Consider the following 26578-nt stretch of genomic DNA (forward strand, 5'->3'; position numbering starts at 1 on the left):
ACCACAACAGTCAAACATCCTCCCTTGCTTTCCTAGCTGCGCGGGAGAACTACACAAGGAATGCGAGGCGTTAACTTGCTCCATACGAGCTGTGGCTGGCTAGCTCAGGGCTCTATACTAACTTTTGCATTTGTAGCACTGGTGCGACCAACCTTTTAAGTAAGCACGCAAGTGATTTGGTCGCACCCTTTTTGGAGGAGGTACAGCATGACCATGGCCTACCACAGTTTCACATGAAGATTGACAGTCAAGATATATTTGCAAAATATTTTACCGTGAGCAAGAGGTCTGTCTGCAACAGGCAGCGGCAGACAAAGGTCAATTAATTACAAAAAAGGCTTTCGTTTTATTTGATCACTTATTCGACTGTTCTATAGGGTTGAGGTCAGGATTGTGCAGGTTATTCAAGTTCATCAAAGTTCATCAATTTAATACATTTTAATGCACCACACCACTTGGGGGGGGGGGTCACTGTGTGTATATATATATATATATATACACACACACACACACACACACACACACATATACATATATATATATATATATATATACATATATATATATATATATATATATATATATACACACACACACACACACACACACACACACAGCGGCTGAATTTCACATTATTGCACAACTTAATTTCTGATCTTATTTGTTCTACTTTCCTTGTATGTATGGATTACTTAGGTTGTTCCCAACATCTGGTGAAATTGTCATGTCAATAGCACCTTTGGAAATATATTTAGTGAGAAAAATTGTGACGTGTTAAATACTTATTTCAGCCGCTGTATATATATATATATATATATATAAATAAATGTATATAGGCATAAATAGATACCCATATCAATAAGTGCCCCTGGCTTCAAGAAATTTAGACCTCTGAATTTTAGTTGAATACCCTGGTGTAGAGAATTTTAGGTTCATCCTGAAATTTCACCCTAAAGCCCAATATCCCAAACTGTTTTTGAACAGTGTATACAATTGTGTGTTTTCATGGAAAACATTAAATAGTCTGGTTGACCACAAACTATTGAAAAGTAGTGTAGTGTAAACGTGTCATTGTGCGTGTAGGTCACCTGGTTGATCTCATCCACAACTCTGAAGGGGCAGCGGATGAGCTCCTGCAGGGCCATGAGGTACAACATGGTGGCAACGCTGCGCTCTCCTCCACTCTGATGGAATTGTGTCAGCTCATGCAGCTGACTGCTCTCGTGGAACTTGACCAGAATGCTAATGCCATACTTGTCATACTCCTCCTGCGGTGGATCAGGAACAGTAATCAATCAAATAAAAAGAGACTTGACTTTGGTGTCCAATTTTAGTGCATGAGGCACTCTATTATATCGCATTTTATAAGAACATTAGTAATGACAAAGAGAATTGAAAAAAAATTAAACAAACTTATGTCCCACTTTGCATTTCTTTTATGGCCAGTGTACTGCTGCCCCCCTTGGCCACCTGGGGGCAGTATAAGAGACAGACTTGATATAATGTGCATCAGCAGTCACCCACCTTTTTGAAACCGAAACTAAGAGCTACTTCTTGGGAACTGATTGTCATGAAAGGCTACCAGTACTTATTAAATAACAAATTTGCTCACCTTTAATTCGTTCGTTTGTGATAAGATATTAGTTGCTTAAAGGGTTATGTATAGATTTCCCATTATGCGTAAGCATTAGCATAAAGCTAGCAGAAAGGCTAAATGCTAAGCTACGTGTTTCTTTTAAAGCTTGAGTATGTAACTATTTTTGTCTAAAAAAAAAAAGTCATTTTCACCCAAGCCACTACTAGAGGAGATGACACAATGCTGATTGAGCCTATCAGCTCCTCCAACATCTTGCTGTATTTTTCAGTATTTGATCTTTTATATTTCGTGTCTACCAGAGACATTGCCACGCTAGCTCACTTGGTGGCGCACCGAAAATCACGTAGCGAAAATGACGCATTTTACCAAGCAGTTGGCGCAGGGCGGCCCCTTGTATCATGTTTGTAAAAATCTAGATAAACACATTTTGCATTTTTGTAGCACAAACTAATCATGCAATAATGACTGTGTAAAGGAAAAAAATAATTGCTGGGAACAAACTCAACACGTTTTTCTCAGGATGTCAGTTTGTCTGTTTTTTGTGAATTGAACATGCTCAATAAAAATGAAAAAAAAATCCTTTCTGAGGACCCCTTAGCTGCCCAACAAGGTGCCTGATGTAAAATACATGCATGGAACGCTGTCTGCATTATAATGTCTGGGTTGTTTATATGTATGGGTCTGATATCTTCACAAACACAGACAGGCTTTGATGACAAAAGAAAATAACAGCAGTCTGCCGTGAATGAAACCCGCACCTCTTCCCAAGAACCCCTTAGCTGCCCAAAAAGGTGCCTGATGTAAAATAAACTAAGTTAATACCGTCAGAGCAATGCATGAACAAAATGCATTGCAATATGCAACAATAGGGAATTTACAACAACTGCCTCTTCCGAAGAATTCATCTTTTTTCCCCCCACTAGCTAGCCTTCAAAACAATAAAAATGCATTACAATGTTGTAGAATCATTACATACAAGCGGCCACCTACGTCACATCAAAGTGACGGGTCTGTTGATGTAAGACTGAATTCCAGTGTAGGGGGGGACAAAACTCAAGTATTATAGGTTTAACTACACAATGTGTAATTCTCCTAGGTTAGTTTAGTTTGATAGTAAACTTAAACCAGGAGTGGCATTAAACAGCTGAGGCCTCTTTTTTGAAGAATTGTTCACTATTTTCCAAAGTGCTGTTTATTGTGAAGCGAGTTGAGTTCACTGCGACCATACAGTGCTCGTATCTCAAGTGTGTGCTCACAAATCAAAGCAGAGAATCGGCTGAATGACGGCGCCTCTCTCAAAAAACTTAAGTCAAGTCACTCGTATCTCAAGGCATCACTGTATGTGTGTAAGGGGGGAAAAAGGCACACTTAAAAGAGTAAATCATCCAGCCTTAGTTATAAAGTGTGCTACCTCGTTGTCACAGTGCAAATCCACTTCTCCTGTACACTTCATGGCGTGGAAGAAATTGCTGAACTTGTTGTTAATTTGTTCTACCAACTGTTTCAGAGGGTTGAGCCAGTTTTCTTTAGCCTGTGCAAAACACACACACGCACACACAATTCACAGTGCTCAAACAAAGTGTTGGATATATGGCTTTTGGGTGAAATTTCCGGATGAACTTAAAGTGCACTGTAACCATTACAGATCAACTTCATTTAACTCTCTAAACCTGAATGCACTGTCCTACTGTTCAATCTTTCAGGACTTTCTGCAAATTTTTGTTGTTCTTCTAACAAGGTGTTGAATGTAAAAAAAATAAAAAAATAATCAATTTCACTTCTTTGCCTTTCTGTGACTCGCTCTGCTGCAACCTGCTGATGACATTCTTTGACTCTCTAAGGCTAAGTTCAGTCAGTGTCCAATTCCCTCTGAGAAACTCAATTATGAGGTATCGCCTAGGTCTCATGATATCAAAATGTGAACAGCAGGAAGATGAGGACTGTTTAAATACCAATTCCAATTGGAGCAGAAAATGTGTTGGTCTATTTCCGGAACAAATACCTGTTGTGAATTTTGTCGTTCAGCTCCTTGTAACAGCCAGTAGTACAAAAGTACTGAAACGTTAGATATGCACATTCAAATGTTTAGAGGTCAAATAAAGTTCACCAGTAAAAGTTACAGTGCATTTTAGGTTTATCTTGAAATTTCACCCAAAAGACGTCTGAGTAACTGGTGTACAGGTACCTCTGACATCTTCTGTCTGAAAGCAGTTAAGGCGGCGTTCTTCTCAGTCAGCTCTTGTTCCAGCTCTTTTATTTCCTGCTCTTGCTTGTTGCACTCCTCGACCACCTCAGACACAACAACAATCAAGGTCACACACAACAAATGTTTTTGTTTAAGCAGCTGATGAGATTCAATCTAATACTGATGTTAAAAACACTCTTTAAAGCACAGGCTAAACCCTCCTTTCGTCCACTTTAAAGGGGACACGTCTTGTACAATAATACCAAGCTCTGTCGCAAATGGTGAGTAAGTGACACCTCCATAAAATGTTTATAATTGCCTACAATTAATACTTTAAATTGTATATATACCACAATAGGGGAAATTCTAGGATCAGAGATTAGGAGTCCTGAGTTCCCAGACAGGCAAGATTAATGTCACTGTTTTGTACATTTTAACGCAATTTCAATCAAAGAGAAGCATAACACTTTTTAGGAAAGTCTGTGACTAAACAATCAAATTTTTTGGACATGGCAAATAAAGACGATTCTGATTCTGAATACTAAAACTATGCAGATATATATTTTGAATATTTTGTCAGGAACATTCTGATTTTGTCAGGAACATTTGCGTCTCAGCCAAAACTAACACATGCCATCAAAAAGACAGCGAACAATAATATTTTCAATCTGAAGTTTTGTATTAACAAATTATGTGTACAATAACTCTGTGTTACAAGTTCTGCTATTCAAGCACTGTTGAGGGTATGCTCCTAACCATAAGTCAGGCAGGACTGTTTACTTGGTCACTACTGCAATAGCGTAGGGGGTGACATTAGGAATACACACTCCATGCTCTAATGAGCAGCTTTTAGTTTACAGGAACACAAAAAGGGACAACAACTGTAAATGAAAAATGGCAGAAAACATTACGGGTTCTCAAAGTACTGGACAATAACTATGTGATCCCCTCGCACAATTATTTCTCCAAAGTGCCATTACCTACACCGTATGAAAAACAACCGCATTCAGGCCTGCCCCCAGTCAAAAAAACTAAGAAGAAGAATAATCTTTTATTTATTTATAAGTCAAGCTAGCCGCCACAACGGCTGTTCATACTGTGCATTACGGTAACACGTGTCCAACGCACTGCGAGGGTTATAACTCCTAGGCCCTCCTTTGGCAGCAATAACCTCAACCAAATGTTTCCTGGAGTTGCAGATCTGACGTGCACAACGATCAAGATGAATTCTGGACCAGTCCTCTTTACAAAACCTGCAGTTTGCAAGATTCCTAGAGCTCTATCGATGTCAGGCTACAGCATCTCAATAGGACTTTGGCTGGGGCTCTCCAGAACATGTATTTTCTTCTTGTTTTTGTATTTGGTCCTGTGTTTTGGATCCTGTTGTAACACTGATCCTCTTTTGAGGTAGCTCTTGGACAGATGGCCTCAAGTTCTCCTGCAAAATATTTTGATAAACCTATGAATTAATTTTTCCATTGAGGATAGCAAGCTGTCCAGGCCCTGCGATAGAAAATCAGGCCCATAAAATGATGCTCCCTCCAACATGCTTCACAGTTGGGATAAGGTTTTGATGCTGGTGTACTGGGCTATATTTCCTCCACACATGGCATTGAGTGTTCCTCCAAAACAATTCAACTTTGGTTTCATATGACCACATATTTTGCCAATAGTGCTATAGAATGTCCAACTGCTCTTTATCATAGTTCTAATGTGCAGCAACAGTCTTTTTTTTTTTTTTTTTATACAGCATCAGGTTCCCCCTTGGTATTCTCCCGTGCACCCCATTCTTGTTTATTGTTTTACTTGTGGTCGATTTGTCAAAAGTATTTTTTGTATGGGCGGCACGTTGAACGACTGGTTAGAGCGTCTGCCTCACAGTTCTGAGGACCGGGGTTCAATCCCCGGGCTCGCCTGTGTGGAGTTTACAGGTTCTCCTCCCCGTGCCTGCGTGGGTTTTCTCCGGGCACTCCGGTTTCCTCCCACATCCCAAAACCATGCATGGTAGGTTAATTGAAGTCATTAAATTTCCCCTAGGTGTGAATGTGAGTGCGAATGGTTGTTTGTTTATGTCTGCCCTGCGATTGGCTGGTAACCAGTTCAGGGTGTACCCCACCTGCTGCCTGAAGATAGCTGGGATCCAGCTCCAGCACGCCCGCGACCCTAGTGAGGAGAAGCGGCTCAGAAAATGGAGGGATGGATTGTTTGTATGTCTCAGTGATTTCTGTACATCGTCAGTTGACACGATGGTTCTTTTTTACCTCACTGAGTATTTTGCGCTGTGCTCTTGCAGTCATCCTTGGTGTTCTCCCATGAACCCCATTCTTGTTTGTTTTACTTATGGGAGATTTGTCAACAGAGATGTTTGCATGTCCCAGTGATTTAATGTACCGTAATTTCTCATGTATAGTGCGCACCCATGTATAACGCGCACCCCCAATGTTGACCTCAAAATTCTGTAAAAACCTTCAACCTATGGATAATGCATTTTTACAATGCATGGTTTTGCTTCTACACATGTGATCAAAACAAAGTATTATCTGTAATTTGTTAATTTTTTTCCTAAGAATTATTTTTAATTCTACCTTGTCTCGGGTCCTAAGCAGCTTAAGACTGGGCGTCTTTGGCAAAGAGCAAGGTCCATGTTACAACGATTAAATGTCACAGTGCTCGCCTTGCATTTCAGTCTGAAATTGTCCCACCATTTCACAATTTTCTCTTTTTTTTCCACACATTTGATTTGTCTTCTCTATTCGTCGTCGCCATCTTCCCACTCTGTCAACCAAATGCCTTTTGCTTCCACCTCCTACTTTGTTCGCGTAGGTGACATGAGCACGTTTTGTGGCATTAACGCCCGTGCGTCCAGCGCAGCAAAGCTTTTTGGGACTGTCTCTGTGGTTCAATTATTGTAAACTTAAAAATCTGTGATTCACATTTTTGCTTTTCAAGGTGTTTTTATGAGGCACAAAATGCAAATTTTCACTTGCAAATTGCGATGCCCATCCATTTCAAGCCTTGCCTTTTTCTAGCCAAGAAAGTGAAAGTCAGAGACATCATGCAATGTGTATGTGTTAATATTAAAGCCAAGGTACTACAATGATTGTTCATACTGTGCATTACAATTAATAAACCAAGGGTTGACTTACTTTTTCCTGTGATCAGTGATCAGATGTGATCAGACTACATTTTATGACCAATTTACGTAAAAATGTAAGAAATTACAGAAGGTTCACATACTTGTTCCTCCAACTGTATAACTTCAACAAAGTTCCTTGACACAAATGCAATGTACTAGTTTACTACTGAGTCAATCTTATGCTAGCTAGTTCCCAAAATGTGTCTGCGAGCGAGCTGTTCTAAATTTTGCCACCAAAAAATACATAAATAAATAAATAAAAAACAACAACACAATTAGTCTCATTTACATAGTCCAACCCGCATTTAGAGTTTCTCCACCCTGGGCTAAAATCCACCAATCCTTGGGGGGTGACTGTCAAGTGCCCTTACCTTTTTACTGACTCCAGGAAAGCACTCAGCTCTGGACCGTTCTTCATTCAACATGGCATCCAACTCATCCAATGTGTCAGGCAGCTTACTGAAAGCCTGCATTCACAAAAACAAGTACTGTAGTGCAACTGCACTCACACACCAATCAGATCACATGACAAGTAGGATATTTAGTGGACAGCAAAAGGCTGACATCATGCAGGTTTCGAGGTAACGCCTCGTCGGGTTGCATCCTGCAGATTGATTTGGCTCTCTTCATGATCTCTTTACATTGGATTTTCAGCCGTGCAGTACTCTCCTCAAGTTGGCTGCATTTTTGCTACACAAAAACACACAACCAGTAGTACATCAACAACACGTATTGCAGCTAGAAGTAGAGTAGCTAATGGAGGGTCAAATATTTACATTGATGCCTTTTAGTCCATTCGCGCCTTCTCTACAAACGTTCTCCAGCTTGGTCTTCGCTGCCAACAGCCCCGTCATCTCCAATGCCAGGTACTCCTTCTCTATGGTCAATTTGGCTTGCATCTGGAGGGGCAGGGGTCAGAGGCACAAGGGAAAAAGAAGGTTAAAATGACATTCTGAAACAAATGGGGAACAACAGACAACTCAAAACAATCGTAAAAAAGGGTCAATATTCATCCACGAACACTACTGGTCAAAGTTTGTTTTGTATTATTGAAATTCATGCGCCGGCTTGCGTTCAGAGGACCCAGGTTCAAATCTGGCCTCGCCTGTGTGGAGTTTGCACATTCTCCCCGTGCCTGCGTGGGCTTTCTCCGGGTACTCTGGTTTCCTCCTACATGCCAAAAAAATGCGCGGTAGGTTAATTGAAGACTCTAAATTTCCTGTAGGTATGAATGTGAGTGTGAATGGGTGGTTGTTTTATGTGCCCTGCGATTGGCTGGCGACTAGTTCAGGGTGTATCCTGCCTCTCGCCTGAAGATAGCTGGGATAGGCTCCAGCATGTCCGCGACACCAGTTACGATAAGCAGTACGGAAAATTAACGAATGATTGTAAAAAATGGGGTGCCAATAATGGTGAGCACGGCTGTGTGTATGTGTGGATGGGTGGGTTTATATACATATAGATATATGTGTGTGTGTCGTGCATATAACTGCAGACTGTTTTTCAACTTACTATTCCCTTTAAAGTAAAATTTTTTGAGTGACGAAACATTTTCAACGCACACTGATTTTTCTGTATCGTAGCCAGGTCTGACGTTTGTAACAAAACAAATTGCATTCAAAGCGCTTAAAAAAAATCAGTGTGTTACGATTTTTAGCCTAATGTCTCAGAAATAAATGGAGTGGAGGTGCGGGACCATTGCGGAAGCCTTAAGGGACAATAGATAGAACCCCTGCCATTATGACCACCAACCACGTCAATGCATCGCCTGGAAATGTCAACACATTCAACATGGCCGCCACACGTCAATGCATTGCCTTTGATGGGAATGTCGCCACATTCAATACTGCCGCCACATCGGGACGGGCATGTCTGTTGGCTGAATCTAATCATATTGTATATCTGTGACCCAACATTTCAGCTATCACACTTAGTTTCCACAATATTTGCAAACCTTCACATCCCCGTTGCAACTTCTCTCTATTACCTTTCATACACGATTTCACAGATGCAAAAGGAGCAAAATGTACTAAGAGCCTACATACGAGCTGTGTCGGAAAGGTTCCAGGACTGACGTCACGAAATATCTAGTTCTAATCCAAACTACAAGTTTTCCTCTTTGAAGTTATTTCTGTGGAGTCTAACACACTTCCCCAGCCTTCTGTGACACCTTGATGAACTCCTGGAAGGATCCTTCTGGGATCCTCTTCAAAACAAGTCCTCTAGATGTTCCCCTTCAGCTTGGGAAAGAGGAAAAAATACATGGAGCCAAGTCGGGTGAGTAGGGAGGTAGCTCCAGCACAGCGATGTTCTTCTTGGCCAGGAAGTGTCAGATGCTCAAGCATTTTAAGCAGCTCTTCATGTCATGGTGAATACCGGAGTACTCGTAGAAAAGCCCACACAGACACGGGGAGAACATGCAAACTCCACACAGGCGAGGCCGGATTTGAACTCGGGTCCTCAGAACTATGAGGCAGATGATCTAACCAGTAGGGCATCATGCCGCCCAACTCTGGTATTATTATTCATACATTTATGATGACTAATATGTGGATTTTAGGGTTGAGAGTCTCTGGCATGAGGCCGATTTGTTTCATATCTATCATTCAAAAATTGTATCTTTAAGGGCAAAATGGTTCGATACAATTTGGTTCAGTATGGGAGTGATACGATTCAATACAGTGTGAAAACAATTCGAGTTAGTAGTAAATATCATTTGCTGTAGATGTTAATCAAAGAACCTTGACTTGACTTTGCCCAATTCTATAAAATGACATTCGCATTGTTGCTTTTGGGCATTGTAAAGATTAGATAACAAAATACCTTATATATTTTCAAATATCAAATTAATTATTTCATACACCATAACAATTTATTTTGTAGAGAATATCATTTACATGAACAATATTTATGAGCCAATGGGGGATCTCGCAAACTGTGTGCCATCTTCGTAAAGGCGAGAATCTCTCGCCTTTACGAACGGAGAGCCGGTCGAATCGGTTTACCCTAGTAAATGTCTCTAAAATTCAGTGGTACATACTTCCAATGAAGTTGGGATGTTGTGTAAAATGGGAAATAAAAACAGCCTTTGCAACTTATATTCAATTGTATCCACAACAAAGATATTTAATTTTCAAACTGATTTTGAATTTGATGCCTGCAACACGTTCCCAAAAACCTGGGGCAGGGGTAACAAATAACTGGGAAATTAGACGAATGCTTAATAAAAAAAAACACCTCTTTGGAACATTCCACGGGTGAACAGGTTAATTGGAAACAGGTGAGTGGCATGATTGGGTATAAAAGGAGCATTCTCAAAATGCTCAGTTGTTTACAAGCAAGGATGGGGCGAGGTTCACCACTTTGTGAACAACTGCATGAGCAAATAGTCCAACATTTTAAAAATGTTTCTCAACGTTCAATTGAGAGCAATTTAGGGTTGTCATCAAAAGATTCAGAGAATCTGGAGAAATCTCTGCATGTAAAACGCAAGGCCAAAAAACACCATTGAATGCCTGTGACCTTTGATCCCACAAGGTGACACTGCATTAAAAAACAGTATCACTGTGTAAAGGATGCCACGTGGGCTCAGGAACACTTCATAAAACCATTGTCAGTTTAAGAAATTTGTTGCTACAAACGCAAGTTAAAACTGTACAATGCAAAGCGAAAGCCCTATAAAAAGTGTTCCAATCACTTCCATGGCCACAGGTGTATAAAATCAATCACTTAGGCATGCAGACTGTTTTTACAAACATTTGTGAAAGAAAGGGTCGCTCTCAAGGGAATTCTAGCAGAAACTGTAACAGGATACCTGAGGCACATAATGCAAAGAGGTTCAGAATCAGAATCAGAACCATCTTTATTTGCCAAGTATGTCAAAAACACACAGGGAATTTGTCTCCGGTAGTTGGAGCCGCTCTAGTACGACAACAGAATTGATAGTTTTTAGACATTAAAACATAAAAAACAGAGTCACGGAACAATAAAAGGTTACCAGTAATGTGGTAATGCTGGTTTATTTTTTTTGACAATTGTGCAAAAATGATGCAGTCCTCAAGCAATTAGAACAGTTTGAAATGACTACTAGAACAGTAGTCTGGTGCAATGACCATTGTGCAAAGGGCGCGGCGACGTTAACAAATTTATTCAGTTTAAAGTGACTACTAGTGAGATAATCTGGGACTATGTCAATTGTGCAAATGGTGCAGATACTTCTCAAGCACACAAGTGGCCATCTTTCTGCCGAGTCAATCGCTAAATACCTCCAAACTTCATGTGGCCATCAGATTAGCTCATGAACAGTTCGTAGAGAGCTTCATGGAATGGGTTTCCATGGCCGAGCGACTGCATTCCAGTCATATATCAAGTGTGACGCAAAGAGTCGGCTGCAGTTGTGTAAAGCACAACGCCACTAGACTCTTTAGCAGTGGAGACGCATTCTCTGCAGTGAGGAATCACTTTTCTCCATCTGGCAATCTGATGGACGGGTCTGGGTTTGGTGGTTGCCATGAGAACGCATTGTGCCAAGTGTAAAGTTTGGTGGAGGAGGGATTAAGGTGTGGGGTTGTTTTTCCAGGAGCTGGGCTTGGCCCCTTAGTTCCAGTGAAAGGAACTCTGAATGCTTCATCATACCAAGAGATTATAGACAATTCCATCATCCCATTTTTGTGGGAATGGGAAGAGTTTGGAGCTGGCCCCTTCCTCTTCCAACATGACTGTGCCCCAGTGCACAAAGCAAGGTCCAGAAAGACATGGATGACAGAGTCTGGTCTGGATGAATTTGACTGGCCTTCACAAACTCCTGACCTCAACCCGATAGAACACCATTGGGATGAATTAGAGGGGAGACTGAGGGCCAGGCCTTCTCATCCAACATCAGTGTGTGACCTCACAAATGCGCTTCTGGAAGAATGGTCAAAAATGTCCATAAACACACTCCTAAACCAGGTGGACAGCCTTCCCAGAAGACCTGAAGCTGTTAGGTGGACCAACGTCATATTGAACCCAATGGATTAAGAATTGGACGTCAATTAAATTCATATGTGAGTCAAGGCAGGTGAGCAGGTGTCAATACCTTTTGACAATATAGTGCATCAACAACAACGCAAACGCTGCTGGTATCTCTGGTCCCAAGCTCATCTCAGATGGACTGACGCAAAGTGGAAAAGTGTGCTGTGGTTTGACAAGTCCACATTTCGAATTGTTTTTGGGTATGATGGACGTCGCATTCTCTGGACCAAAGAGGAAAAGGCCAATTCGGATTATTACCAGAGCAAAATTCAAAATCAAGAATCTGTGATGGTATGGGGGTGTTTTACTGCCTGTGGCATGGATGATTTGCATGCATATCTGTGAATGCACCATAATTTCTTAAAGTTACATCCAGATTTTGGAGCAACAGATGCTGCCATCTAAGCAACGTCATTTTTAGCGACATCCCTGCTTATTTTAGCAAGACAATGCCAAGTCACATTCTGCACGTGTTCCAAAAGCGTGGCTTCGGAGTAAAAGAGTTCGAGTCTATCACTGAAAATGTGTGCCGCATTATGAAGTGCAAAATATGACAATGAAGGCTCTAGACTGTTGAGCAACTGAGGTTGCAAGAATGGGAAAGAAATCCACCTACAAAGCTGTCCTCAGTTCCCAAACACTTCTTGAGTTTTGTTATAAGGAAAGGCGCTCTAATGAAAAATAAACAGCAAAATGCCTTCTTAATTTTCAAATATGAATTATTTAAATACGCAACAATTTATTTTGTAGAGAAATCAATTTGCACAAATTATATTTATGAGGCAAAGGGGGTCTCGGACACAGGGTGCCATTTGTATGTTGGAACATGTTGCAGGCGTCCAAAAAAAAATCAGTTTCAACAAATTTCTTGGCTTTGTAGTTTATAAAAATCGAATACAGGATGAATTGCAAAAATATGCAAAATGTTTACGTTTTCCACAACATCCCAACTTCATTGGAATTGGTACATACCCATCATAAAAAAATGTGCCGACAGGAAATTTCAAGCAAACAATGTCATTAGAATCAGAGTTGCTGCGAAGGCATTCCAGTTCACTCAGCCTTACCTTAATTTGTTCCATTAATGCAGTAACTACGGCTGTCTTCTTGGAATTGACAGCAATTATTTTCTTTTTTGTCTCCGACTCAACCTTCTTCAGGTCAATTCCACTGTGCTCCAGCTGCCTCAGTCTAAAACACATGAAAGTAGTACATCAGACCCCAAAGGAACAGCATAAAAAGTGGTCTTAAGATTGATATGTAAGCACACACAATAAATCAAGTGACTAGGTCAACAAGAAGTAGATAGTCACTAAACTAAAAGCTGAAGATAAACTCCAGAAGTTCTACCTATTTCCATAGAGCAGAGGGAATATTTGCCCATTACCACTGTTGCATGTCCTATTTTTGTGTGTTAATGTCATGTATGTTAGATGGTTTAATAAGAATTTCTGTTGTCCCATCTAGATTGTTTGAGGTTTTATGGATAGGGAGATGCACGGTACGTGAGTGAAAGTAGCGTGCAAGCACAAAATTTCATAAACAGCTAATGAAGACTCAGAAATTGCCTTATGTTTTTGGATACATTTTAAAACAATACAATACTGGGTAAAAAAGTCACTGTTAGATTTGCAAAGCTGTCAAATGTTAGGAACATCCATATTTTGTTACGGAAATCACTGAACCTTCACTCGTTACAGCCATCCATGGAGAAAAAATTAATAAATAAAGATTTCCAGCATCTGACATTACCGTCGCGTACACATTGAACAGCTGCTTGGTGCACGCTATTTTATTACACCCCTGGCTGCCAAGCCGCGGAGGCAAATGTTCTCCATGCGGCCGGTGTCAACGCATCAGCATTGCCTCCATGGTAGCTAATAAGCTACACTTCTTACCATGCTGCTGGAAGAGGAGTGGCTAGACAAAGACGATGTCAAAGCCATGCTAATTGCTAAGCTATTGTTATATCCAGTCATAAAACATCAAAAAGATTTGTGATTTAGTAATACAGTACAGTTGTCACATACGTCTGGCTGGAACAGCGTTTTCGCAAAGACTAACCAACTTTGAACAACAAAATAACACGCCAATTAATACATGTTTAGACAAATAAATATAAAATAATACTCCTCCACCACGTATTAACCTGAAATTAATTAGTACGTCACTGCCCACGGCACTTCAGAACGTGGGCAGGTTAAAAGTATTGTATTATTATTATTATTAATAAATGTGTAACATGAGCTAACCTTTACTAGCCCCACAATGGGGAAATTTGCATAGTTTCAGCAGCAATTGTGGATATCCATCCATTTTCTATACCGCCTATCCTCAACTATGGTGTGCTGGAGCCTACCCCAGCTATCTTCGGGCGAGAGGCGGGGTACACCCTGAACTGGTTGCCAACCAATCGCAAGGCACATATGAACAAACAACCATTCGTACTCACATTCACACCCAAGGGCAATTTAGAGTCTTCAATCAACCTACCATGCATCTATTTGGGATGTGGGAGGAAACCGGAGTACCCGGAGAAAACCCACGCAGGCACGGGGAGAACATGTAAATTCCATGCAGGCGGGTCCGGGATTTGAACCCCGTTCCTCAGACCTGTGAGGCAGATGTGCTAAACAGCAAGAGAAGACGTCCAAGAAGAATATTGCACAAAACTGAAACCAAAGCTATTGTTCATACATAAAGTATCCAATTCAGTCTATCAGCAATGTTATTTTTTTGTTTGCAAAATAGAGGAATGAGTTTGAATTTTAACGTTTGAGCTCTGATTAATCTTCTTTCATAGACCTGTTTTATTTTGCTACAAGAGTTGAAAATAGAATTGGCAAAATGCAAATGAATCCATAGACAGATATTTTTGACAATGGAACGTCGAAATGTCATATACTGGTACTTAGATTCAGGCTGCAACTAAATCCACCATTAAAAGGTTGCCGTAATAAAAACAAAATTACAAATATTGAAGCCATAATTTAAGAATAATTATGATTATGACTATCGCAAGGTAATGTTCTTGACAAAATTTTGAAAATATGGAAATTGAGAAATTGGGACAGATTTTTTTGTTCGTGAATTATAGGTTGGCAGCTCTGGATTTGTAGTTATTTTAGTCTGTTGTTGTTGTTTTTTTTAATCACACTACACAAACACAAGTATGTTTACAGCATTTACTACAAAAAAAGGGGGGGTACACACGCTGTTACAGTGTATGCAAAATACCTTCCTTCAACTCGTCCAGTGTATGGGGTCTATGCACATATACACGTGCCTTGAGGTGGCTCTACCAAAATTATCACACATGTACAAATCAGGGTACTGAGGGGGCCAAGGAGTGTCAGCAAACCTGGAAATGAGCTGGTCACCAAAAAGAGAACTAAGAACGGCCATTGATGCTCTGGCTGTGTGGGTCATCGCCCCATCCTGCTGAAACCAGACACGTCGGAGAGGATACTTGGTCGCAATTCAGGCACAAACAAGTTATTTATCATCTCAATGTAACGTGCGGCGGTCACAGTAACACAGATCAGACAAAATGATAGACCACAGACCAGATAAACAGAGTAATGTTGGAGAGAGTGGAAGCCAACTTCCATCAACGCCTTCCCGGACACGTGCTGGATGCTGTTTTCTTCACTTGATTGTGTCAAATGTTATTTCAATACGAACACATTGATGTCAGTAAAATTTCAAAAACATCTGTCCTTTCTGCCTCACCCTATATTTGTCTCTTGGCTCTCCACTTTCTAATCATTATTCTTCATATAAAATTTAGGTAGGAAGAGTGTTGTGCATCTTTTCGGGAAGAGGTGAGACAGGCTCTCGGTGGACAGGAGGAGCTTCCAGAAGACTGGACAACTACATCCAAGGTGATCAGAGAGACAGGCAGGAGAGTACTTGGTGTATCTTCTGGCAGGAAAAGGGAGAAGGAGATTTGGTGGTGGAACCTCAAAGTACAGGAAACCATACAAGGAAAGAGGTGAGCTAAGAAGAAGTGGGACACTGAGAGGACTGAGGATAGGTAAGAGCTCTGACCATGCGTACACACAAAACCTTGTGGGAGAACAGTGAAACTACAAAGAGAAGGCACTAAGAGGGTCTCCAAAGCAATCCGAGTGCACATCCAGCTCCTGTCGTCACTGGGATTTGTGGCCACCAGGACATTTTATTGGGCGATTGAAGACATAGTATATAAGGCATTTAACAACTATTAGCCGAATCATGCCGATCTGCAATGATTTCCCTCGCTGGAATTAACATCCAGTTGTTATACAGACATCAACAAAAAGCCGAAATCAAACAAGGGTCTCCCAATCATATTAGAGCCATAGTCTAAGCAGACATTTCAATTAAAGCACCATCACACAACAAATTCAGCGACATGAAAGGGTTTCATCCAATTAATGCACCAATACTGTAATCTGTGTGACGCACACATCAATTTCAGTTGTGCGAGCGAATTTAGAACAGGGGGCGCTGACGGACATTCCAGAAGGTGATCGAGCTTGCTCCATTTTCTTGACAGATGTTCACCTCAACACGTCACCCCAACCCATAGAATTAAAAGTTCAGACTTACAAAAAAGGAAAACATAAGACATTACAATTATCACAAAACTAGCATTGCTTAATTAGCACTGTAGCTAACAGCAATAGACAATGCAATGTAATACTGGCCACTTTTGCCTGGTTCTCAACCAACAGCAATGATCTCCCAGAAGTAATCTTCACAGTCAAAAACGTGATGTTCAACAAATTTCTTAATCACGAAAGTTCACACAGCTGCAGCAAACAATGATGAATGGAGAGAAAAGTAATTCATACGTGAGTGACGTGACGACAAATGTTTCTCACTCTGCGTCAAGCTTACGGAGATACAGTAGCAGGCAAACGTCCGGCATCAACATTTTCAAAATAAAAACATGTATTTCAAAACAAATACAAATGGCTGCATTTACACTAATCATGAAGCTAATGGCGGCGGCACGCTGGACGACTTGTTAGAGCGTCTGCCTCACAGTTCTGAGGACCGGGGTTCAATCCTCGGCCCCGCCTGTGTTCTCCCCGTGCCTGCGTAGGTTTTATCCGGGCACTCCGGTTTCCTCCTCTTTCCTCCCACATCCCACATTCCTCCCACTGTTATGTTCAGGGAAGGTAGAATACAAACAAACACTGCTAAATCCAACAAACTAAAGAGAAACAGCACAAGGTAACACAGAAGCAAAAATAATTATAGTGCCACAATAAAATATGTACAGAAAATATAATGTCCAGAATCTTGGGATTTGGCCAATCGATTGCCTTTTTCAATGGCCAGTTTGATCACCTTCAACTTGAAGGCAGCATCATAGATGAGGGTGTGTATGCGGCTTGTAGTCTGACTTTAAACTTTACTCTAGCTCATGCTAAAAGAGGCCTCAGTGAATTTGATCATACCTGTCCTGTTTGGTGCTGATTTTCTGTTCCAGTTGTCTTTTTTTGCCCTTTAATTCCAATAGATTCTTCTTCTCTGACAACAGCTCATTGTCACGGCGATCCAGTCCGGTCGCTTCTTTTTGCATCATGTTCAACCGCTCATCAATGTCTCGTAACCTTGAATGGCAAACCTGCGTGAAGGGTGGCGATGGTTTACGGTATATTAAATTTTTTTTATTACTGCCAACGCTTCAAAATGTGACTTGCTGTGTGTGGTAACTGTAACTACTGTATGTGCATGAGACATTGTACATAAACAACAAAGAAGGTGAATCAATGGAGAAAACCACATACAATGTCTATGTCCACTCATTCCTGTAATGTGAGGAAAACGGGGAATTAGCAATGAAGTTCTGGTCTCCCCGAATGTTTAAAATTTTTACAAATTAAAAAAGTACATAGTGTGCTAATTCCATATTTTTCATAATACATTTTGATCATAATAATCGTGATATGAAATTAGGGAACTGTTGAATGCATTTCAAATCAGAGATCATTTTCAAATTCTTGTCAGCTTGAGTGCACGTAAACAGCGAGTGTCTCTCACATTCAACTGCTGCTCCAGCTGCCGTTTCTGCTCAGTGTCCACTGCGATACTGAGGTACTTGGACGGATACACTGTAGTGTTTTTGGTAGAGGTAATGTTGGAGTAGTAGGACTTCTTAACCGCGTACCTCTGGTCTTTTGTGTACAGCACCTTAATGTAGGGCTCCTCTATCACCTGCAAAACATGTGCTGAATTCAACCCTCATTCCTGGATCTTATCTGCCAGGAATTTGACGTTTGAAATTGTGTGAAGTTAATACCGTTGCTATCATGGCTTCGGTCTGCTCATTGCCTATGGGGATCTCGTGCACCTTATACTGCTGACAGAGGTAACTCATCACCTCCTCGGGGGCATCAAAGGTCTCGCGCAGATAAGTGAAGAACCCAAAGCGCCTGCAGAAGACAAAAAAGGGAAATTAATTGAAGTTAAATATTGATAACAGTGGTGGGACTGAATCAATCTAATTAATTACATGCTTTGTTTTTTATCACACTTTGATTGAAGTCAGAAATATTTGACAATAATCAGCAAATGTTGAATCGAGGCAACTGGACTGTTTGTTGAAGACCTTTCACCTTTAATCCAAAAGGTTTCTTCAGTTCTACATTTTTAAGTGTGGAGTCTCCCTATTGATGTCTCTGGTGAGTGCATCCTGACGGTCTTGCATAGCAAGCGGTTGTTCACCTGCCTGATTGCAAAACAGCTCGTGAGTGCCCACTCTTCCCAAGGAATGAGAGAATTGTGGGGGTACAGATGTCATGACAGACCATAGTTGATAGGGCAAATCTCCACTGTTAAGACTAGTTTAACATAGTTCTTTCACATTTCTTTCAAACCAGTGGTCCACCCCATCAGGAATTGGTACATTGTTCAACAAACCGGCAAGCCCGGACAGTGTGTCCCGCTCCTGCTTGAAAGTCTGCACGGACCAGCTCGCTCCAGTTTTCACACAGGTAGATCTTTGCAACTGTGTGAAGTCCGTCCTGCCTCAAATGCTCCAGCATCATCCCATTCTCTAAGAAGATCGCAATTTCAGGACCAAATGACTAATGACCTGTCACCCTTACATCTGTGGTTATGAAGTCCTTTGAACACCTCGTGCTGGACCACCTTAAGAGCGTCACAGGACCCCTGCTGGACCCCCTGCAGTTTGCCTATTAAGCAAACAGGTCTGTGGATGATGCAGTCAACATGGGACTGCACTTCATCCTGGAACACGATGGTGCAGGGACCTACCTACGTGAGTATCCTGTTCGCGGACTTCAGCTCTCCATTCAACACCATCATCCCCTAACTCCTCTCCTCCTAGCTTCTCCAGTTCAGCGACTCCCCTACCATCTGCCAGTGAATTTACAGCTTCCGGACAGGCAGGACACAGCAGGTGAGGCTGGGGGACACAACCTCATCCACACGCACCAACGGGACAGGGGCCCTCCTCTCTCCGCTACACTTCTTACTCTACATGAACAACTGCACCTCAACACACCCAACTGTCAAACTCCTGAAGTTTGCAAACAACACCACAGTCATTAGCCTCATCCTAGACGGTGACGAGTCTGCATATCGACAGGAAGTGGAGCTGCTGGAGCTCAGGTGCGGACAACACAACCTGGAGCTGAACATGCTCAAGAGTGTAGAGATGATCGTGGACTTCAGGAAACATTCTTCACAAAAGCTGCTCCTCACGCTGTCCAAATGCCCTGTGTCAAGCATTGAGACCTTCAAGTTCCTGACAAATAAATGGGAGCAAAAGCTGCTCCTCACGCTGTCCAAGTCCATCCTCAAAAAGATCCAGCAGAGGATGGCTTTCTGCGGCTTCTGAGGAATCACGGCCTGCCACAGCAGCTTCTTAGGCAATTCTACACAGTCATTGAATAAATTCTGTGTACATCCATCACAGTTTGGTGCTGCCACAAAGGAGGACAAGAATCAGACTGCAAAGGACAGTCAAGACTGACAAAAAAATTATCGGTACCCACCTATCGACTCTTGAGGACTTGCACGCTGCCAGAACTAAGACAAGAGCATGCAAAATCCTCTTGGACCCTCCACATCCTGGTCACCCCCTATTCCAGGTCCTTCCCTCAGGTAGGGGATATCGAACAATACAAACTAATACCAGCAGACATTCCAACAGCTTCTTCCCTCTTGCTATGAACGTGTTAAACAGTTGAGTTGACTTACAAGTTCTTTGTTACATGATGCCAATTTTGCACATCTCTGTCGTTCACTCACTTTTCGATCACACTGGACTATTTGCATGGTGTTGCTAGTACTGGCCACCTATGTGTTAGAGAACTCTGCACCATTTGCACAATCGTCACTATACCAGATCATTGCACTGTTAGTTACTTTAAATTGCTACAATTGCTTGAGGAGTCTGTATAATTCGCACAATGCAATTATATCAGCATCACCATACTAGCGGTACACTTTCATTGCTCAATGACTCTCCATACTGTTTTTTTTTATGTCCTAAATTTATATCTTGTCATAGTGGCTGTTTGTTGTCATACTAGAGTGGCTCCAACTACTGGAGACACATTTCTTGTTTGTCTTGTAATGTACTTGGCCAATAAAGCTCATTCTGATTTTGATTGTTTTCTTAAAAGGATTGGCCCTTCATTTTTTTTTAGATGCACTGTAAATGAACTGCTGACTCTGGCCCCCGAAGAAACTGCTCTCCTATGTTTTGCTTTGTGTCAGTGTTGTTTGACTCACTGCACTGCATAGACGACAATCCCGAGTTTGAATTTTCAGGAATTTTGCCAATTCTGCCCTTGGGGTGAACCAGTGTTTGAGAGTGGTAGAGTTTTGAAATGCATTGGTATGTTATGTTTGAAGAAAAGCCTTCTGACTTTCAAACAAGCCACTTAATGGAACACAGCATTCCAGCTCCTGTCTTTCATCAGGCTCTGGTGTAGTGGCCCTTCTTCTGGTGGATTTGATAGACATACACGTGAACATAAACTATTAAATTCTGACCATTTTTTATTATAAACTATTGAGATGTTGTTGCACAAGTGTCCACACCCTCTTATAACTGGGGATGTGGCTGTGCTCAGACTTAACCAATCACATTCATATTTATGTTAAAAGGGAGTTAGCTTTCCCTTTTGTGATAACACTGACTGCTATTTGGGACTATTCATAATTCCTACCAAATTGACCAAGGCAACAGTTCAATCAGAATCAGAATCATCTTTATTTGCCAAGTATGTCCAAAACACACAAGGAATTTGTCTCCGGTAGTTGGAGCCGCTCTAGTACAACAGTCAGTCAATTAACAGAACACTTTGGAGACAAAAAGACATTGACAAAAAACAATTGTGCAAAAAGATGCAGAGTCCTCTAGCACTTAGAGCAGTTCGAATGACTAATATTGCAATAGTCCGGTTCAATGACCATTGTGCAAAGGGCGCTGAGACTTCAAGGAGTGTATGCGGTTTAAAGTGACGAGTAGTGCGATCATCTGGGACAATGTTGGTTGTGCAAATGTTACAGATACTCCTCAATCAGTGTGCAAATGGAGCAGATGCTACTCTGGCATGAGTGGCCAGTATATGCAAATAGTGCAGCATGGCGAGACAACTACAGTGAGTGCACGAGTAATACATAATTGGCCCCACAGAAATGTGACAACGAACTCAAGTCAAAACATTTCCAGCTTGTTGTAATGGAATTATAGGTTAGGTGTTTAAGAAGTTGATCGCAAGAGGGAAGAAGCTGTTGGAATGTCTACTAGTTCTAGTTTGCGTTGATCGGTAGCGCCTACCTGAGGGAAGGAGCTGGAAGAGCTGGTGACCGGGGTGCGGAGGGTCCGAGAGGATTTTGCACGCCCTTGTCTTAGTTCTGGCAGCGTGCAAGTCCTCAATGGTGGGTAGGGGGGTACCGACAATCCTTTCAGCAGTTTTGATTGTCCGTTGCAGTCGGAGTTTGTCCTTTTTTGTAGCAGCACCAAACCAGACTGTGATGGAAGAACACAGGACTGATTCGATGACCGCTGTGTAGAACTGTCTCAGCAGCTCCGGTGGCAAGCCGTGCTTTCTCAGAAGCCGTAGGAAGTACATCCTCTGCTGGGCCTTTTTGAGGACTGAGTCCATTATGCTCTGGGGCTGTTTTTCAAGGTGAAGAAAAACAGCCCCAGAGCATAATGCTGCCACCACCATGCTTCACTGTAAGTATGGTGTTGTGTTTGGACCAAACATACTGGAATTACTGGAAGGGGGAAAAAAAACATTTAAATTCAGTTTCATTGGACCGTAACACATTTTCCTACATGCATCTAGGAGATTCCAAGTGTGTCTTTGCAAAATTTTGAACTCCTTTCTCCTTTCTTGTCATACGTAAAGTAATGGGGAAATTATTACGCTGATGTTGTCCCTTTCGTAGCAGGATTTAAAGATTCTTGTTGCTTTTTTTAAACAAATTCACTAGAGGGTATAGAAAGGTTGCAAAGTTGTCAACCCAGACTGTGGTTTTGTAAACAAGCTCCTCTGAGTTCACAGCCATGTAGTTAGGGCAAGCAGTGCACGTCAGCGGGTATGGAAGTACTAAAAACCAAACATATATATATCTAAATTACATCAGCGCATACACACAGAGCAGAATTTTTCTTTGAAGAAACTAATTAAATATGGATAATACTGAGAATTATACATAGGTAAAACGGTTTTCCTGATTTTTGGGGTCGATTTTGGGGGTACACATTATACTCAAGAGCATATTATACATGGGAAATTACCTAACTTTGGGGCCCCTTATTGCAAACCACGTATATGCATCCCTGTGCGTAATGATTTTTCTTACTCTCACCTCAAAGACTCAATATGACGCGATGGAGGAGCTCTTGACCACGTCTCTGCCGGAGCAATAATAGCATTGATTCGCAAGCTCATTTTGTCACGCACCTAAAGTCAGAAACATTCACAGTAAATACATTAGCTGGGGTTTAAACATGATTAGTATTGCATTTGCCTCTAAAGGTGCCTAGCTACAACAATCAGAAGCATTCTCACCTCTAATAAGAACTTGTCCATGTCATCTTTCCTCTGGAAGACAAAGGCCCTTAGGTCATTGAATGAAATGTGGTTCTCCAAGTACTTGGCAAAGCGATGATCTTTCATGTTGACCTGAGGAAGCAAAATTTAAAAGCATATACTGTATGAGGGCTGTCCAATTAGTAGATATTTTGTATGCATTTTTTTTTAAGAGTTCAAAGCCCATCCCCACTGGCGTGCACTGCTTACAACAACATGGTTGCAAACAGAGAGGAGCTTGTGAACCTAAGCACACAGTGTTAACAAATTGGTGACTTCTTCAACCCCTGTAACTATATTTTAAAAAAGCGACTTGCAAGTTTAACTCCAGCTAAGAAACAAACATGAGTGAAATTATTTTCACATTGTTTTTCAAATGACAAGAAAGGGGCCAGGTGGAAGGCAATTGTGGAGTTGCGGTAGGTCCTGAGCATTACCAATGACAAAATTCTGCAAAACCCTTCTAGTTATGTATAATGATTTTGCTCCTACCCATATGATAAAAACATGAAGCATTATCTGCATTTTGTTTGTTTTTTTCAAATAATTATTCTGAAGTTAAGCACTTTATTTGAACGCATAATACTTTTTTTATTTACATGCTCTTATTTTGAAATTGGCCGCCCTACTTTTATTTTGTAAATTAGAAAACACATAGTTGTGCTTATATGTTTGATTACACAGGCAGAATTTCTAAGATGGGTACTATTCTTTAAAGAAAACATGAAGGCCCAGGCAAAACACGTAGTTTTATTTTAATGGGATTCAAAATGAACTGTCAAGCATTTCAGAAAAGCCTTTTATCCAACAAAACATAACCAAATTAATGATGGTGGTTGTTCAGTCATATATAGTGATATATTTCACCGATACCACACATACGGAGTACAAGTACTTACAATTGAGTACTTGGGATTATGGGAGATGTGGTATGCTTCTCATACCGTCCCACTCAATAGAGCCAGAAAAAAATAAACTGTTTGATACTCCCATGATCCCCTGCAATGTCACAGACAGGAAAACCTATATCGAGCTGACATTGGTCCTACTTCATCTGGCCAGAAGGCTAGTCAAATGGTATCGGTGTCGCAGTATCAGAGCATGTTTTTCAAGCCTGAGTGCAGACATATCGGAATGACATTAGTATTGGTACCTGTGCTTCCGTATAAAAAAAAAAATCAACACTTGTTTTGAATAACGTCATTGTCGTTTGCATTATCTAAACGAAGGGGGATAAGAGTTTAAGTCTCCATTAAGCAATACTTTGGGTGTAAATCCGACTCACCACAAGCATCAAAGGCTCGCACACGTTTCCACTGAAGAGGTGTCTGTTCTGCCTCAACCACTGCACAGCCACGTGTGTGTCCCTGTGGCGTCCACGCAGCTTCTCCTCTTTCATCGTCATCATGTTATTCATGTCAGTGAGCTTTTTCTCCAACACTGTCAAACACCACAAAAGAAAATGATCTGGCAATCATAACATCACTTTGGTCCTTGATACTTACTTCTCAACTCTGCAGACAGGTTGTCCTTCTCTCGGCGCAAGTCGGTTTTCTCTTTTTCCACTTTTCCCCTCTCCATTTGGATCTGCCTCAACTCTGCATTGACTTCACTGATCCTCGGCGTCACGTCTGGTTGGTTGTCAACTTCAGCAAGCACGACTTTCAAGTCCTCGGTCATCAATTTGATGTTTCCGATGCGCTTCCTCTGATCTTCTTCTTCAGTCTGCTTCATTTTAAATTCCTGTTTTATATCTTCTATCTGTGAATAGGAGCATTCATTTTTTACAATTTAATATACTGTACATCTCCCAGTATACACCAAAAAATTTGGGAAGCAGGGCTTTCGGCTGAAATTTCAGGATGAACCTAAAATGCACGATAACCTTTACAGATGTACTTAATTCAACCTCTTAACTTTTGGATAGATGTCCAACTGTTCAATGTTTCAGTACTTTTTGCACAACCTGCCATTTGGTCTCTATCAAGGAGCTAAACCGCGATCCATGAACAGACCAATAGGTTTCCTGATTCAACTAGAATTGGTATATAGACAGTCCTCTTGGTGGTAAAGATGATTCTGATTCATAAAACTGTTGACATTTTACACCATGAGACCAAGTCTACACGTAAAAATTGATCAACAGTACCTCACCATTACGAGGCTTCACGCACTTATTAATATGAGCGTATAGCTGTGTGAATATTGCTGCTGTAACAATTTAATTTCCCTCAGGGGATGAATAAAGTACAGCAGAACCTCGGTTCACAAGCTCAATTCGATTCGTGACTCCATTCACAAACAGAGAATTTTGCGAACTGAATGTTTCCCATTGAAATGAATGGCAATGCTATTAATCAGATTCAGGCCCAGAACAGTTATATTTACCATATTTTTATCAGTGTATGGTTAAATATAAATGAAATACAAGACATAAAATAGTGTGTAGTGTGTCAAATAGTGTCAAACCAGATATAGACCACAATATCATTTTATGTAGCCCGCTAGAGCAAATCATGTCTACTTAAGGCATCTTGCTAAACTACGGACCAAAAATGCAAATCATCTTTACTTTTAATAATGTTGAGATATCATAGGCATTTCTTTGGCTACCAAACCCCTTTTTAAAATAAAATGACCAATAGTTACTATTTTTCTTGACTTATGATTTCAAAACTACCGGTAGTTATCAATCAATTTATTTGTGTTCAACAAAACAAACTGTGTTAAAAATGAAAGCAGTGGTGCACCCTAACATTATGATTTTAACACTGTGGCTTTAAGGAAGAATTTCTCCTTCCATGGTATCAGTGATACGAGCCAAGAACTTGCTCTGCACAGTATAGAGATTGATGACCTACTGAGTTGTCAAAGAGCAGAGGACGTTCATGTCTCAATGATACGCTGTGAGGAGAAAGCTTTCCCTAAAGCCACATTGTTTAAACCATAAAATTAAGGTGCACCACTGCCTCAATACTGAACAAAGTATTTAGATGTAAATGTTTTTTGTTAACTTAAATAGAATATAATGTGACTTCATAATTGAGCAAACATAAAAACTAATATATACTGCGGTGAATAAGTATAGACCCCATTGTCAGATTCTTGCATAGTTTCCCCACTTTTAAGATCATCAAACAAATGTAAATAGACAAATATAACCAAAGTGAACTTAAAATGCTGTTTTTAAATGGTGATTTCTTTTATTTAAAAAATACATAAATAATAATAAATTTAAAAAAAGATTATCAGGCCCTGTGTGTAAAAGTAATTACCCCCCGGTTAAAACATGAATTGAAATTTTCACTGATCACACCCAAGCCTGATTACCTCCAGATCTGTTTAATCAAGAAATCACTTAAACATAATATGTCGCCACAAAATCAAGTCAGATAAAAGAACAAAAAACGCTGTAACAAATTGACACGATCCAAAGAAATTCCAGACATCTATCAGTCTGGAAAAGGTGACAAGCGCCATTTCTAAAGGTTTAGGATTCCAGCGAAACATAGGGAGAGCCATTATCCTCACATGGAGAAAATATGGAACAGTGGTGAACCTTCCCAGGAGTG

The 26578-nt window shown here is 40.9% G+C and overlaps 1 protein-coding gene across 2 annotated transcripts in view; it reads right to left on the reverse strand.

Annotated features, from left to right (window-relative positions):
* smc5 (structural maintenance of chromosomes 5) overlaps positions 1-26578 on the reverse strand; it is a 50223-nt gene that overhangs the window by 1764 nt on the left and 21881 nt on the right. For both annotated transcript variants that reach the window (XM_061684945.1, XM_061684944.1), the window contains 14 exons: positions 24512-24767; positions 24292-24446; positions 22986-23099; positions 22783-22877; positions 18227-18359; positions 17968-18141; positions 17382-17551; positions 12999-13122; positions 7695-7817; positions 7483-7608; positions 7290-7385; positions 3783-3887; positions 3009-3128; positions 1089-1268 (listed from right to left, as the gene is read on the reverse strand). In XM_061684945.1, coding sequence (XP_061540929.1) covers positions 1089-1268; positions 3009-3128; positions 3783-3887; positions 7290-7385; positions 7483-7608; positions 7695-7817; positions 12999-13122; positions 17382-17551; positions 17968-18141; positions 18227-18359; positions 22783-22877; positions 22986-23099; positions 24292-24446; positions 24512-24767 — 1971 coding nt within the window. The remainder of the gene's footprint in view (positions 1-1088; positions 1269-3008; positions 3129-3782; positions 3888-7289; positions 7386-7482; positions 7609-7694; positions 7818-12998; positions 13123-17381; positions 17552-17967; positions 18142-18226; positions 18360-22782; positions 22878-22985; positions 23100-24291; positions 24447-24511; positions 24768-26578) is intronic.

The sequence above is a fragment of the Phycodurus eques genome, chromosome 1 (assembly GCF_024500275.1).
Source record: "Phycodurus eques isolate BA_2022a chromosome 1, UOR_Pequ_1.1, whole genome shotgun sequence".
Taxonomy (NCBI): domain Eukaryota; kingdom Metazoa; phylum Chordata; class Actinopteri; order Syngnathiformes; family Syngnathidae; genus Phycodurus; species Phycodurus eques.